Source organism: Salvelinus sp. IW2-2015, linkage group LG5 (genome assembly GCF_002910315.2).
Source record: "Salvelinus sp. IW2-2015 linkage group LG5, ASM291031v2, whole genome shotgun sequence".
Taxonomy (NCBI): domain Eukaryota; kingdom Metazoa; phylum Chordata; class Actinopteri; order Salmoniformes; family Salmonidae; genus Salvelinus; species Salvelinus sp. IW2-2015.
The window spans coordinates 35377557-35391266 of NC_036844.1; the positions used below are offsets into that span (position 1 = coordinate 35377557).

Here is a 13710-nt window from a genome sequence, read left to right on the forward strand (position 1 = left end):
CACAATCCTCCACGGTGCCAGACTGTCCACAATAGGCTGAGAGAGGCTGGACTGAGGGCTTGTAGGCCTGTTGTAAGGCAGGTCCTCACCAGACATCACCGGCAACAACGTCGCCTATGGGCACAAACCCACTGTCGCTGGACCAGACAGGACTGGCAAAAAGTGCTCTTCACTGACGAGTCGCGGTTTTGTCTCACCAGGAGTGATGGTCGGAATTGCGTTTATCATCGAAGGAATGAGCGTTACACRGAGGCCTGTACCCTGGATCGGGATCGATTTGGAGGTGGAGGGTCCGTCAGGGTCTGGCGCGGTGTCACAGCATCATCAGACTGAGCTTGGGACTTGTTCAGTTTATGTCTCAGTTGTTGAATATTGCTGTTGTTATGTTCATACAAATATTTACACATGATACGTTTTGACAGTGAGGACGTTCCTTTTGCTGAGTTTATATATATATACACACACACACTACCGTTCAAAAGTTTGGGGTCACTTAGAAATGTCCTTGTTTTTAAAAGGAAAGCACTGTTTTTGTCAATTAAAATAACATTAAATTGATCAGAAATACAGTGTAGACATTGTTAATGTTGTAAATTACTATTGTAGCTGGAAACAGATTTTTTTAATGGAATATCTACATAGGTGTAAAGAGGCCCATTATCAGCAACCATCACTCCTGTGTTCCAATGGCACGTGGTGTTAGCTAATCCAAGTTTATCCTTTTAAAAGGCTGATTCATGAAGATTCATGAAGATTCATGAAATAGTACCCGCAAAACACCAGTCTCAACGTCAACAGTGAAGAGGCGACTTCGGGCTGCTGGCCTTCTAGGCAGAGTTCCTCTGTCCAGTGTCTGTGTTCTTTTGCCCATCTTAATCTTTTCTTTTTATTGGCCAGTCTGAAATATGGCTTTTTCTTTGCAACTCTGCCAAGAAAGTCAAGCGTCCCAGTCGCCTCTTCACTGTTGACGTTGAGGCTGGTGTTTTGCGGGAACTATTTAATGAAGCTGCCAGTTGAGGACTTCTGAAGCGTCTGTTTCTCAAACTAGACACTCTAATGTACTTGTCCTCTTGTCCAGTTGTGCACCGGGGCCTCCGAGTCCTCTTTCTATTCTGGTTAGACAGTTTGCTTTGTTCTGTGAAGGGAGTAGCACACAGCTTTGTACGAGATTTTCAGTTTCTTGGCAATTTCTCACATGGAATAGCCTTCATTGCTCAGAGCAAGAATAGACTGACGAGTTTCAGAATAAGGTTCTTTGTTTCTGTCCATTTTGAGCCTGTAATCGAACCCACAAATGCTGATGCTCCAGATAACTAGTCTAAAGAAGGCCAGTATTATTGCTTCTTTAATCAAAACAACAGTTTTCAGCAGTGCTAARATAATTGCAGAAGGGTTTTCTAATGATCAATTACCTTTTAAAATGATAAACTTGGATTAGCTAACACAACGTGCCATTGGAACACAGGAGTGATGGTTGCTGATAATGGGCCTCTGTACGCCTATGTAGATATTCCATTAAAAATCAGCCATTTCCAGCTACAATAGTGATTTACAACATTAACAATCTCTACACTGTATTTCTGATCAATTTGATGTTATTTAATGGACAACATTTTTTGCTTTTCTTTTAAAAACAAGGACATTTCTAAGTGATCCCAAACTTTTGAACGGTAGTGTGTGTGTGTATGTATATATATATAAATAATTATTTTTTGCAGGACGTAACATATCATACAGTAATGCACAACTGTGCACAATTTTCAGGGACCCGTTTTGGCTCGTGACATGAGCAATACTTTCAAAACTTCTGGCTGAAATTATATAAAATCTCTGGAGCATCACTTTAAGTGTTGTTATGTCTCTGTAATAAAAAGTATTAAGAGCCATTGATGAAGAGGGTAGAAATCTGAAGAGAGAAGACCTTTCCTGACTTGACTATACAAACGAGTTACGTCATCAACCAAGGACAGACAGAGAACATAACACTGGTTAGCACAAAACATCCATTTAATCTGAGGTATCTATTACAATCATGTTCAAGTCTTGTGAAAACAAACCTTTGTGTTGAAATGAACCCTCACAGACAGCTGATAGAAAACACTTCGTAAGACCCATGTCAGACCAGACAGGCTGTAGCTGTCAACCCCTGGGACAATGACAGCGTGGCTGGGGTCAATTCCAATCTAATTCTGTTAGTTCTAGAAGGTGAATTGAGAAATTCTAGACTCAAAAAGTGCCTTTCGTTTTCAACGGGGACGTTCCTTTCCGTTCTTCAATTGGAATTATGATTCAGGTTCTGAATTTCCTGAATGGAATRGACTCCTACCACTGACTGTGACACAATACTGTAGTGGACAGAGAATTATGGTACACTTCATGTTTCAGCTTAGTCAATGGAAGGGATATGTAATACTGTATGGACTTAAACTGAAAGCAAGTCAAACAAAGAAACCCTACTTGTTCATGGTGAAGAAGAGAATTGTGGGGATAGGCAGTGTGCTAGGATTCAAATGTTTCTTTAAAATGGTTCAAACTGCTCCTCTTTATTAATACAACTACACTTGTTTGAATAGTAGAGAAATCGATAATGTAATACAGGCATCGTAACAAGGCTGTTGTTTTAAGTACGTTTGTAGACGCACAAGACTTGTTTCTTGAAATAAGCATTCTGGCCTCCATTTAGCGTTTTTGTGCACAATCAACACAAACCTGCAGAATTGATATGGACCGTAGTCTGTTGTTGATCATATCAGGGGACCAATAAAGTCATATTTACCCTATTCTATAACCAGTCAGACATGGGGCGGCGCACCATCTTAGAGGCACTAGCAAAATGGCCATGTAGCACCTCTGACATACAGAACAATAAAATCACTAGCTGTTTTTGTTCTGGTGTCTCACATACATTTACATGTCTATGTTGAAGTACCACGTTGGGAGGAGGTGTGTGGAGGGGAGAGTACCATGTTGGGAGGTGTGTGGAGGGGAAATAGAAAATAGTATTTACTACATCTTGTAGCAGCATTCGTTTAGTGTATCAAATAGTCTCTGTTGATGAGGTCAGGTGACGGAGATTGGATTGGTCAAAGAGTTCTGTAGTTGTCCTGGCAACCCCCAGATTAGATCCACTGTGCGTTAGAGTGTCCTCAAAACAGAGCGAGTTGAGTAAGAAACAGGTAGGCAGACAACTAAGTTGGGTTGGATACAGGGGGCCAGAGGAGATCACAACTCTGGGTGGGGGGGAGGAGAGAGAGAGCGAGAGAGCGACAACAGGGAGGAAAATGGTATGTAGAGCCAGGTCAGGTTGATTGAGAATCAAAACTCTGTGCAGAGCAGAGGATGGCTGTAGTCAGTCCGTGTGTGGAGGATGGCTGTAGTCAGATCAGAATTCTGTGTGTAGAGGATGGCTGTAGTCTGATTGAATCAGAACTCTGTGTGTAGAGGATGGCTGTAGTCCTTGTTCCCTAGTGGGCTTTCACTGGGCTTCATATAGACCCCCTCCATGGCCCTCCACAGGCTGTGCTGGCTGGGGCCCGTCATGGCGTGCACTTCCCTCTGCCCGTGGATGGGCCGGCCATACTGCTCCCCCGTAATCGATAGCAACGCATCGGTGGAGGCGTGCTGGAAGCGGACAGCCTCCTCGCGCTGCCACACCGCCCCTCCACACTGCACCGTCCACTCATCCAGGTGGTCTCCTTCTCCCTCCTCACCAAACGCACTCACCTCCTGAGAGAGGGGGGAGAGGGAGAGAAAGCACGGGGGAGGGAGAAAGAGGATCAYAGAAAGCATGAACAATTATACAATGATATATCTTTTTAGTATTGTAGTTAGTGATTGAGGGGGACAGAGAGCAGGGCATCCCTGAAGTTACAGGTCAAGGACAACACACCCTACAACCTCCTGTGCCATGAAGGTCCAGACCTCTTGTGATACACTTATCTCCACACAGTGAGCGAGGCTAAAGTGTTTCAAAACAGAATAAACAAATATTGACTTAAACTTTTCCCCCAAATGACAGCCTATTCCCTATACCCTTCAAACTCGACTCTGGACCTCGAAGACAGTTCCACTGCCCTTTTTKACTGTTTCCCCTAATCAGGGACTGATCTAGACCTGTGACACCAGTTGTGTGCAAAATAATTATCAGGTAGAACAGAAAACCAGCAYSCTCCGGACCTCGTAGGGTATGAGTTGAGTACCCCTGCGCTATCCAGAGCACTACTTTTGACCAGAACCTTATGGGCCCTTTTTAACTATAGCCATATGGGCCCTGGTCTAAATAGGGAATAGGGTGTCATTTGGGTCACAAACATGATGTTTCCCTTGACCTGGTTGGAGGAAAGCGGAGAGGAGAAGTAGTGGCTGTGCAGGTTGCGTCCAGTGTTGACATGTGTGAGGCGGATGGTCTGACCACACTTAATAGGAGTCCCCCGGTGACACAGGACCCCGCTGGTGCCCCGTACACTCCAGTAACTGTTACTGTCCTCCACCGTGGTCACGCCTGTTACTGACTGCTGCCCGCTGCCTGGCAGGACAGAGAGAGACAAATACATCGTCAGGCAAACAGAAACATGAGTGAGAACAATGGAGAAGAGAGAGAATATAATCAAGTCAAGCTGTTTTCCATCTCTGTATCCAAGCTATAGTTAGCTACTAGTAGACGTTGGCAGTTGGCTAGCTAGCAAGAACACATTGACTCACCGGAGCCGTAGCGCACGTCGTGAGAGTGCAGTCTGACATTGTGCTTTACATTTAACAGCTTCACGACCGAGCCGCAAGTCACAAAGCTCAGTTCCGTCCCGAGCGATAGCCCAAATAAACATGTTAATAAGAAAGCGCCCAATAAAAAGTGTGAATGACCAGTACAGMTATCCATTACCGCTCGCAGCTGCCACTCAACTCAGCGATTTTCATTAGTTTATGCTACGTCATCAAAARGGTACAGTGGGGAAGGAGGTATAATATGACAGCTCCCCCTGCTGGCGCGGATTAGTCACTTTAGATGAAAAGTGYTGGGGCTTTTGCGGGTTTCGTTATAACTTTGAAGTACTTAAGGAGTCTACTTCGTTTGTTTACGTTGAAATCAACACTTGTTAGTTCGTTATTTTCCTTTTATCGCTGCGGAACGTGGTCGCAGGACTTGACGTTATAATATTGTCCACCAGAGGGAGTGGATGGGCTCCACGAGCAAAAACCACTTCACACAGAGTCGGAAGTTTCCTTACCACCGGAATTCAACACGCCGCTATTCATCAGCCATTTTTATTATTAGAAGCTGTTCGAAAATATAGCATAGCAACATATCCTTCTACATTTAAAGGATTTAGGTCAAGTATCGTCGCAGGGAGAAGTAAGTTATTTTAACAAAGGAGTTTGGTGTCCAGTGAAATAATCCCGCGCCAACAACATGGGAACAATAGCATTGACTGTTGTCCCCCTGGCTAATTTGTTAACGTGCTGTTAGCTAAGTTAACTAGCTACAGGGGCCTTGTTGTTGTCGTSTCCCAGTACCTTGATTTAGCAACAAAACATATTGCTAACTGAAGTCAAGGATACACAATTCAGAGTTCATTATCAACGTGTCTTGGTAATATAACAACTGAAAGTCGCCACATGGCTAACGAAAGCCCTTCACGTTTAACTTAGCTAGCTAATGGAGTTTTTGTGCTTGCTAGCCAGTTAGCATGGGTATATAGCTAATTAGCTACTGAGATACGAAGTTCAAAACAACGAAAAAGCATAGTTAGCTAGTTATGTAAGCGTTCTATAAAACTGTAGAGATGGTTGGCTAGAAAACCAAGCATCCCAGCGCAACATTGGTTTCTTAATTAACCMTACCTAACGTTAGCTAGCTAGGTACTGTAGTATCTAAGTGTGCCGTTTGTCTTTTCTGTTCACTGGTGTTTACTGGTCTTTTGTTTGCGTGAGACGTCAATCATCTGTTTGAACATGTTGTTCCAGAATCGCGCAACTCGTTACGGTTCTCAATCCATCCACGATTCTCTCTTCTGAACGTTGTTGTGCGGGATCGAGTGCCTTACTAGCTTTCCTGGTTTGGTGCATCTTTGAAACTGACAGCAAGACTGTTAAAGCAACTCTGAAAATAATATTATTTAAATATATGAGACAAATTCTATCTTTTAGTGCGATCCTTGTGTTAACCTGTAGCGTGTGTGTCCAGGCCTTGCAGACATGTCTGACTTCATCGATAGCGAGGCTGAGGAGTCGGAGGAGGAGTTTGAAGAGAAAGACCTGAAGCCTAAAAAGACCCAGGCGTTTATGGATGATGGTGAGCACATGATTACAATGTACTGATTTCGTATGATTCGTGCAATTCCTCTATCATGTATTCATCTGTGTGTTTAGTTTATGAGCAAATGTTTGCATGTGTGTTTAATTCTTCCTCCAACCCCCAACAGAGGAAGAGGAGGAAGAGTTAAACACAGAGGACCAGGATGAGCACGGGAACCTGATGGGGCTCATCGACGATGATGTGGATGAAGATGAGGAAGAGGAAGAGAAGAAAAGCGGAGGAGCGGGCAGCGGCAGCGACTCAGAGGATGAAGTCAGACACAGACGCAAGAAACGCAGTAAGTTTGGGCTTCAGGGCTGTTTGAGAGATTTCATTCCCCAAAAATTGGTAGTCTTGCCTAGTAGATAAATGAAAGCAATTTTATGTAAACTAATTTCTTCTCTGTCGCACTTTTCCCTCTATCTCTCCTTTCCTACCTCACCCCCCTTTCTATCTCGCTCCTTTCCCACCATCGCGACCCCCGTTCCTTTGCCCTGTCCTACTCGCCCCCGCCCACCCCTTTTCTTGCCGTCCTCCTCCCGTTCCCACCCTACGCTCTACGCTCCTTTCTACCTCTCCTCCACCCTCTTTTCACCCCCCCTCCCTCATTTTCCACTCTCCTCTCACTCCCTCGCTCCCCTCTCTCTCTCCCTTCCACTCCCTCCGGGTTCCCCACTCTGCCTCACTCCCTTCCTCCTCTTCCCCCCTCTCTTCTCACTGCCCTATCCTCCCATCTTTCCCCCTCTCTCTCCTACAACTTCTCCACTCTTTCCCCCCGTCTCACTCGCCTTAGCCTGCGCCTCTGTTCCCCTCTCTCCTCACCCTTTCCCTCGCCCTCTCTCTCACTCCCTTCTCCCCCTACTCTCTCACTCCCCTTCCTTCCGATAGACTTATTGACGACTACTGGATGTGAATGATCTGGAACCTATTGAGGAAAGAAACTTGGGAGTCAAAAGTCAAGAGGAGGTAAGCAGTCACTTCCTGTCTGGGTTAGGGTAAGCAGTCACTTCCTGTCTGGGTTAGGGTTAGCAGTCACTTCCTGTCTGGGTTAGGGTAAGCAGTCACTTCCTGTGTGGGTTCGGGTTAGCAGTCACTTCCTGTCTGGGTTCGGGTTAGCAGTTACTTCCTGTCTGGGTTAGGGTTAGCAGTCCCTTCCTGTCTGGGTTAGGGTTAGCAGTCCCTTCCTGTCTGGGTTAGGGTAAGCAATCACTTCAATTATAATCATGTAATTGTTATCGAAACGGCTAAATTGATCCTATATCAGCACTCCTACTCTGAGATGCTTTGTGATTCAAATGAGTCATGGTAACATATTCAAGTATCATATAAATGCATAACCTGAAATGGGCCCCAGTTTAAACATCTTTCCCCATCCTCACCATCCTCTATGAGGACATGGACCCCAGTTTAAACGTCTCTCTGCGTCCTCTGTTGTCCTGACAGAAGAAGAAGTATGACCGTGTGAAGACTATGGATGATGATGAAGATGACGAGAAGGACCAGATCGCAGACGAGATCTTCCACAGAGGAGATGACGAGGACGGAGAGGGGGAGCTGGAGGAGGGAGAGACAGTCGACCCGCCCCTACGTCGCCATGGTGAACGCCTCGACGAAGAAGAGGAAGAGGAGGGAGAGGAGGAGTCGGGTACTTTTGATGATAATGTTACATTTAGTACCTGAAATTATTTTTGAAAAACTCTGTTCTATATATGCAAATATAAACATATTACGGGAAAGATAATTTTGTCTGAAAACTTCATGGCTCTGATAATCACTTATTTCCTCAGATATTGATGACTTTATCGTGGACGACGATGGCCAACCTATCACCAAGAGGAGAAGCAAGAAGTTCTCAGGATACACGGACGCGTGAGTGTTCACTCACCACTTCAGGGTTAGGGATAGTGTTAACCTCAGGGTTAGGGATAGTGTTCACTCACCTCCTCGGGGTTAGGGATAGTGTTCACTCACCTCCTCAGGGTTAGGAATAGTGTTCACTCACCCCAGGGTTAGGGATAGTGTTCACCGCCTCAGGGTTAGGGATAGTGTTCACCACCTCAGGGTTAGGGATAGTGTTCACCACCTCAGGGTTAGGGATAGTGTTCACCACCTCAGGGTTAGGGAAGAAGAGAGATTCACTAACTATTATCAATACAGATAAAACACATGAACATCCATACCCTCACTATTATCATACAGATAAAACACATGAACATCCCTACCCTCATATTATCATACAGATAAAACACTGAACATCCCATTACCCTCACTATTATCATACAGATAAAACACATGAACATCTCAGCACAGACCTTACTATCTCAGTCCGCTATCATACATTTTTACTTTGTTTTTAAAACACTGTTGTCTGTGTGTTCAGGAGAGTACAGATTACCTGGACAGAGGGGCCACAACTAACTTTAGCAGGAAGGGCCCCAGCACCATCGCCAAGATTAAGGAGGCCTCAACTTCATGAGGAATCAGCATTTTGAGGTACACTGCCCTGATACTAACAGTGTGTGTGTGTAGTGGCTAGGTCTAACATTGGTGTGTGTAGTGGCTAAGGCTCTAACATTGTGTGTGTAGTGGCGAAGGCTCTACAGTGTGTGTGTAGTGGCGAAGGCTCTAACCGTGTGTGTGTGTAGTGGCTAAGGCTCTAACAGTGTGTGTGTGTAGTGGCGAAGGCTCTAACTGTGTGTGTGTTGTGTGTAGTGGCTAAGGCTCTAACAGTGTGCGTGTAGTGGCTAAGGCTCTAACCGTGTGTGTGTGTGTGTGTGTAGTGGCTAGGCTCTAACAGTGTGTGTGTGTGTGTGTAGTGGCTAAGGCTCTAACAGTGTGTGTTGTGTAGTGGCTAAGGCTCTAACGCGTGTGTGTGTGTGTGTGTGGTGTGTTAGTGGCTAAGGCTCTAACCGTGTGTGTGTGTGTAGTGGCTAAGGCTCTACCGTGTGTGTGTGTGTGGTAGTGGCTAAGGCTCTAACAGTGTGGTGTGTGTGTGTAGTGGCTAAGGCTCTAACAGTGTGTGTGGTGTGTAGTGGCTAAGGCTCTAACAGTGTGGTGTGTGTGTGTAGTGGGCTAAGGCTCTAACAGTGTGTGTGTGTGTAGTGGCTAAGGCTCTAACAGTGTGTGTGTTGTGGTAGCTCGTGTGTGTGTGTGTGTGTGTAGTGGCTAAGGCTCTAACAGTGTGTGTGTGGTGTAGTGGCTAAGGCTCTAACAGTGTGGTGTGTTAGTGGCTAAGGCTCTAACAGTTGTGTGTAGTGGCTAAGGCTTAACGTGTGTGTGTGTGTAGTGGCTAAGGCTCTAACAGTGTGTGTGTGTAGTGGCTTAAGGCTCTAACAGTGTGTGTGTGTGTGTGTGTGTAGTGGCTAAGGCTCTAACAGTGTGTGTGTGTGTGTGTAAGGCTCTAACCGTGTGTGTGTGTTGTAGTGGCTAATGCTCTAAAGTGTGTGTGTGTGTGTAGTGGCAAGGCTCTAACAGTGTGTGTGTGTGGTAGTGGCTAAGGCTCTAACAGTGTGTGTGTGTGTGTAGTGGCTAAGGCTCTAACAGTGTGTGTGTGTGTGTGTGTAGTGGCTTAAGCTCTAACTGTGTGTGTGTGTGTGTGTGTGTGTGTAGTGGCTAAGGTCTAACTGTGTGTGGGTGTGTAGTGGCTAAGGCTCTACAGTGTGTGTGTGTGTAGTGGCTAAGGCCTCTAACAGTGTGTGTGTGTGTGTAGTGGCTAAGGCTCTAACTGTGTGTGTGTGTGTGTGTGTGGTGTAGTGGCTAAGGCTCTAACTGTGTGTGTGTGTGTGTGTTGTGTGTGTGTGTGTGTGTGTGTAGTGGCTAAGGCTCTAACTGTGTGTGTGTGTAGTGCTAAGGCTCTAACAGTGTGTGTGTTGTGGTGTAGTGGCTAAGGCTCTAACAGTGTGTGTGTGTGTGTGTGTGTGTAGTGGCTAAGGCTCTAACAGTGTGGTGTGGTGTGTGTAGTGGCTAGGCTCTAACCGTGTGTGGTGTGTGTGTGTGTGTGTAGTGGTCTAGGCTCTAACAGTGTGTGTGTGTGTGTAGTGGCTAAGGCTCTAACAGTGTGTGTGTGTGTAGTGGCTAAGGCTCTAACAGTGTGTGTGTGTGTAGTGGCTAAGGCTCTAAACAGTGTGTGTGTGTAGTGGCTAAGGCTTAACAGTGTGTGTGTGTGTGTAAGGCTCTACCGTGTGTGTGTGTGTAGTGGCTAATGCTCTTAACAGTGTGTGTGTGTGTGTAGTGGGCTAAGGCTCTAACAGGTGTGTGTGTGTGTAGTGGCTAAGGCTCTAACAGTGTGTGTGTGTTGTGTAGTGGCTAAGGCTTAACAGTGTGTGTGTGGTGTGTGTGTAGTGGCTAAGGCTCTAACTGTGTGTGTGTGGTGTGTTGTGTGTGTAGTGGCTAAGGCTCTAACTGTGTGTGTGTGTAGTGGTCAGGCTCTAACAGTGTGTGTGTGTGTAGTGGCTAAGGCTCTAACAGTGTGTGTGTTGTGTGTAGTGGTCTAAGGGCTCTAACTGTGTGTGTGTGTGTGTGTGTGTGTAGTGGCTAAGGCTCTAACTGTGTGTGTGTGTTGTGTGTGTGTGTGTGTGGGGGTAGTGGCTAAGGCTCTAACTGTGTGTTGTGGTGTAGTGGCTAAGGCTCTACAGTGTGTGTGTGTGTGTAGTGGCTAAGGCTCTAACAGTGTGTGTGTGTGTGTGTGTGTGTAGTGGCTAAGGCTCTAACAGTGTGTGTGTGTGTGTAGTGGCTAAGGCTCTAACAGTGTGTGTGTGTGTAGTGGCTAAGGCTCTTAACAGTGTGTGTTGTGTGTGTGTGTGTGTGTGGTGTGTGTGTGGTGGTGTGTAGTGGCTAAGGCTCTAACAGTGTGTGTGTAAGTGGCTAAGGCTCTAACAGTGTGTGTGTGTAGTGGGCTAAGGCTCTAACAGTGTGTTGTGTAGTGGCTAGGCTCTGAACAGTGTGTGTGTGTGGTGTGGTGGCTGCTCTAACGTGTGTGTGGTGTAGTGGCTAAGGCTCTAACAGTGTGTGTGTAGTGGTAAGGCTGCTAAGCTGGTTGTGTAGTGGCTAAGGCGCTAACAGTGTGTGGTGTGGTGTGTGTGTGTGTGTAGTGGCTAAGGCTCTAACAGTGTGTGGTGTGTAGTGGTAAGGCTCTAAGTGGTGTGTGTGTGGTGTGTGTGTGTGTGTAGTGGCCTAAGGTCTAACCGTGTGTGTGTGTGTAGTGGCTAAGGCTCTAACCGTGTGTGTGTGGTGTGTAGTGGCTAAGGCTAAACAGTGTGTGTGTGTGTGTAGTGGCTAAGGCTTCTAACAGTGGTGTGTGTGTGTTAGTGGCTAAGGCTTCTAACAGTGTGTGTGTGTGTGTGTGTGTGGCTTAAGGCCTCTAACAGTGTGGTGTGGTGTGTAGTGGTAAGGCTCTAAACAGTGTGTGTGTGTGTGTGGCTAAGGCTCTACGTGTGTGTGTGTGTGTGTGTGTAGTGGCTAAGGTCTAACAGTGTGTGTGTGTGTAGTGGCTAAGGCTCTAACAGTGTGTGTGTAGTGGCTAAGGCTCTAACAGTGTGTGTGTGTAGTGGCTAAGGCTCTAACCGTGTGTGTGTGTGTAGTGGCTAAGGCTTCTAACAGTGTGGTGTGTGTAGTGGCTAGGCTCTAACAGTGTGTGTGTGTGTGGAGTGGCTAAGGCTCTAACAGTGTGTGTGTGGTGTGTAAGGCTCTAACCGTGTGTGTGTGTGTAGTGGCTAAGCTCTAACAGTGTGTGTGTTGTGTGTAGTGGTAAGGCTCTAACAGTGTGTGGTGTGTGTAGTGGCTAAGGCTCTAACAGTTTGTGTGTGTGTGTGTAGTGGCTAAGGCTCTAACGTGTGTGTGTGTGTGTGTGTAGTGGCTAAGGCTCTAACTGTGTGTGTGTGTGTGTGTGTGTGTGTGTAGTGGCTAAGGCTCTAACTGTGTGTGTGTGTAGTGGCTAAGGCTCTAACAGTGTGTGTGTGTGTTAGTGGCTAAGGCTCTAACAGTGTGGTGTGTGTGTGTAGTGGCTAAGGCTCTAACTGTGGTGTTGTGTGTGTGTGTGGTGTGTAGTGGCTAAGGCTCTAACTGTGTGTGTGTGTGTGTGTGTGTGTGTGTGTGTGTGTGTGTGTATGGCTAAGGCTCTTAACTGTGGTGGTGTGTTGTAGTGGCTAAGGCTCTAACGTGTGTGTGTGTGTGTAGTGGCTAAGGCTCTAACAGTGTGTGTGTGTGTGTGTTGTGTTAGTGGCTAAGGCTCTAACAGGTGTGTGTGTGTGTGTAGTGGCTAAGGCTCTAACGTGTGTGTGTGTGTGTGTGTGTGTAGTGGCTAAGGCTCTAACAGTGTGTGTGTGTGTGTAGTGGCTAAGGCTCTACAGTGTGTGTGTGTGTAGTGGCTAAGGCTCTAACAGTGTGTGGTGTGTAGTGGCTAAGGCTCTAACAGTGTGTGTGTTGTGTGGCTAAGGCTCTAACAGTGTGTGTGTGTGGTGTAGGTCTAACCGTGTGTGTGTGTGTAGTGGCTAAGGCTCTAACAGTGTGTGTGTGTGTGTAGTGGCTAAGGCTCTAACAGTGTGTGTGTGTGTAGTGGCTAAGGCTCTAACAGTGTGTGTGTGTGTGTAGTGGTAAGGCTTAACAGTGTGTGTGTGTGTGTGTGTAGTGGCTAAGGCTCTAACTGTGTGTGTGTGTGTGTGTGTGTGTGTAGTGGCTAAGGCTCTAACTGTGTGTGTGTGTGTGGCTAAGGCTCTAACAGTGTGTGTGTGTGTAGTGGCTAAGGCTCTAACAGTGTGTTGTGTGTGTAGTGGCTAAGGCTCTACACTGTGTGTGTGTGTGTGTGTGTGTGGTAGTGGCTAAGGCTCTAACTGTGTGTGTGTGTGGTGTGTGTGTGTGTGTGTGTGTGGTGTGTGTAGTGGCTAAGGCTCTAACTGTGTGTGTTGTTAGTGGCTAAGGCTCTAACAGTGTGTGTGTGTGTGTAGTGGCTAAGGCTCTAACAGTGTGTGTGTGTGTGGTGTGTGTGTAGTGGCTAAGGCTCTTAACAGTGTGTGTGTGTGTGTAGTGGCTAAGGCTCTAACAGTGTGTGTGTGTGTAGTGGCTAAGCTCTAACAGTGTGTGTTGTGGGTGTGTGTGTGTGTGTGTGTGTGTGTGTGTAGTGGCTAAGGCTCTAACAGTGTGTGTGTAGTGGCTAAGGCTCTAACGTGTGTGGTGTGTAGTGGCTAAGGCTCTAACAGTGTGTGTGTAGTGGCTAAGGCTCTAACAGTGTGTGTGTGCTGGTGTGGTGGCTGCTCTAACAGTGTGTGTTGTGTAGTGGCTAAGGCTCTAACGTGTGTGTGTAGTGGCTAAGGCTCTACAGTGTGGTGTGTGTAGTGGCTAAGGCGCTAACAGTGTGTGTATGTTGTGTGTGTAGTGGCTAAGGCCTCTAACAGTGTGTGGTGTGTGTGTGCTCTCTGTTTCCC

The 13710-nt window shown here is 46.5% G+C and overlaps 1 protein-coding gene and 1 pseudogene across 1 annotated transcript; one reads left to right on the forward strand and one right to left on the reverse strand.

Moving 5' to 3' along the window:
- Nucleotides 1-1989: 1989 nt before the first annotated feature.
- Nucleotides 1990-5204, reverse strand: sdf2 (stromal cell-derived factor 2). The gene is made up of 3 exons (XM_023988342.2): nt 4702-5204; nt 4329-4525; nt 1990-3726 (listed from the first exon to the last, which is right to left on the reverse strand). The coding sequence occupies exons 1-3, from the start codon at nt 4874-4876 to the stop codon at nt 3424-3426; spliced, it is 675 nt and encodes a 224-aa protein (XP_023844110.1). The 5' UTR covers nt 4877-5204; the 3' UTR covers nt 1990-3423.
- A 22-nt stretch (nt 5205-5226) lies between these two features.
- LOC111964443 (transcription elongation factor SPT6-like) overlaps nt 5227-13710 on the forward strand; it is a 24854-nt pseudogene continuing 16370 nt past the window's right edge.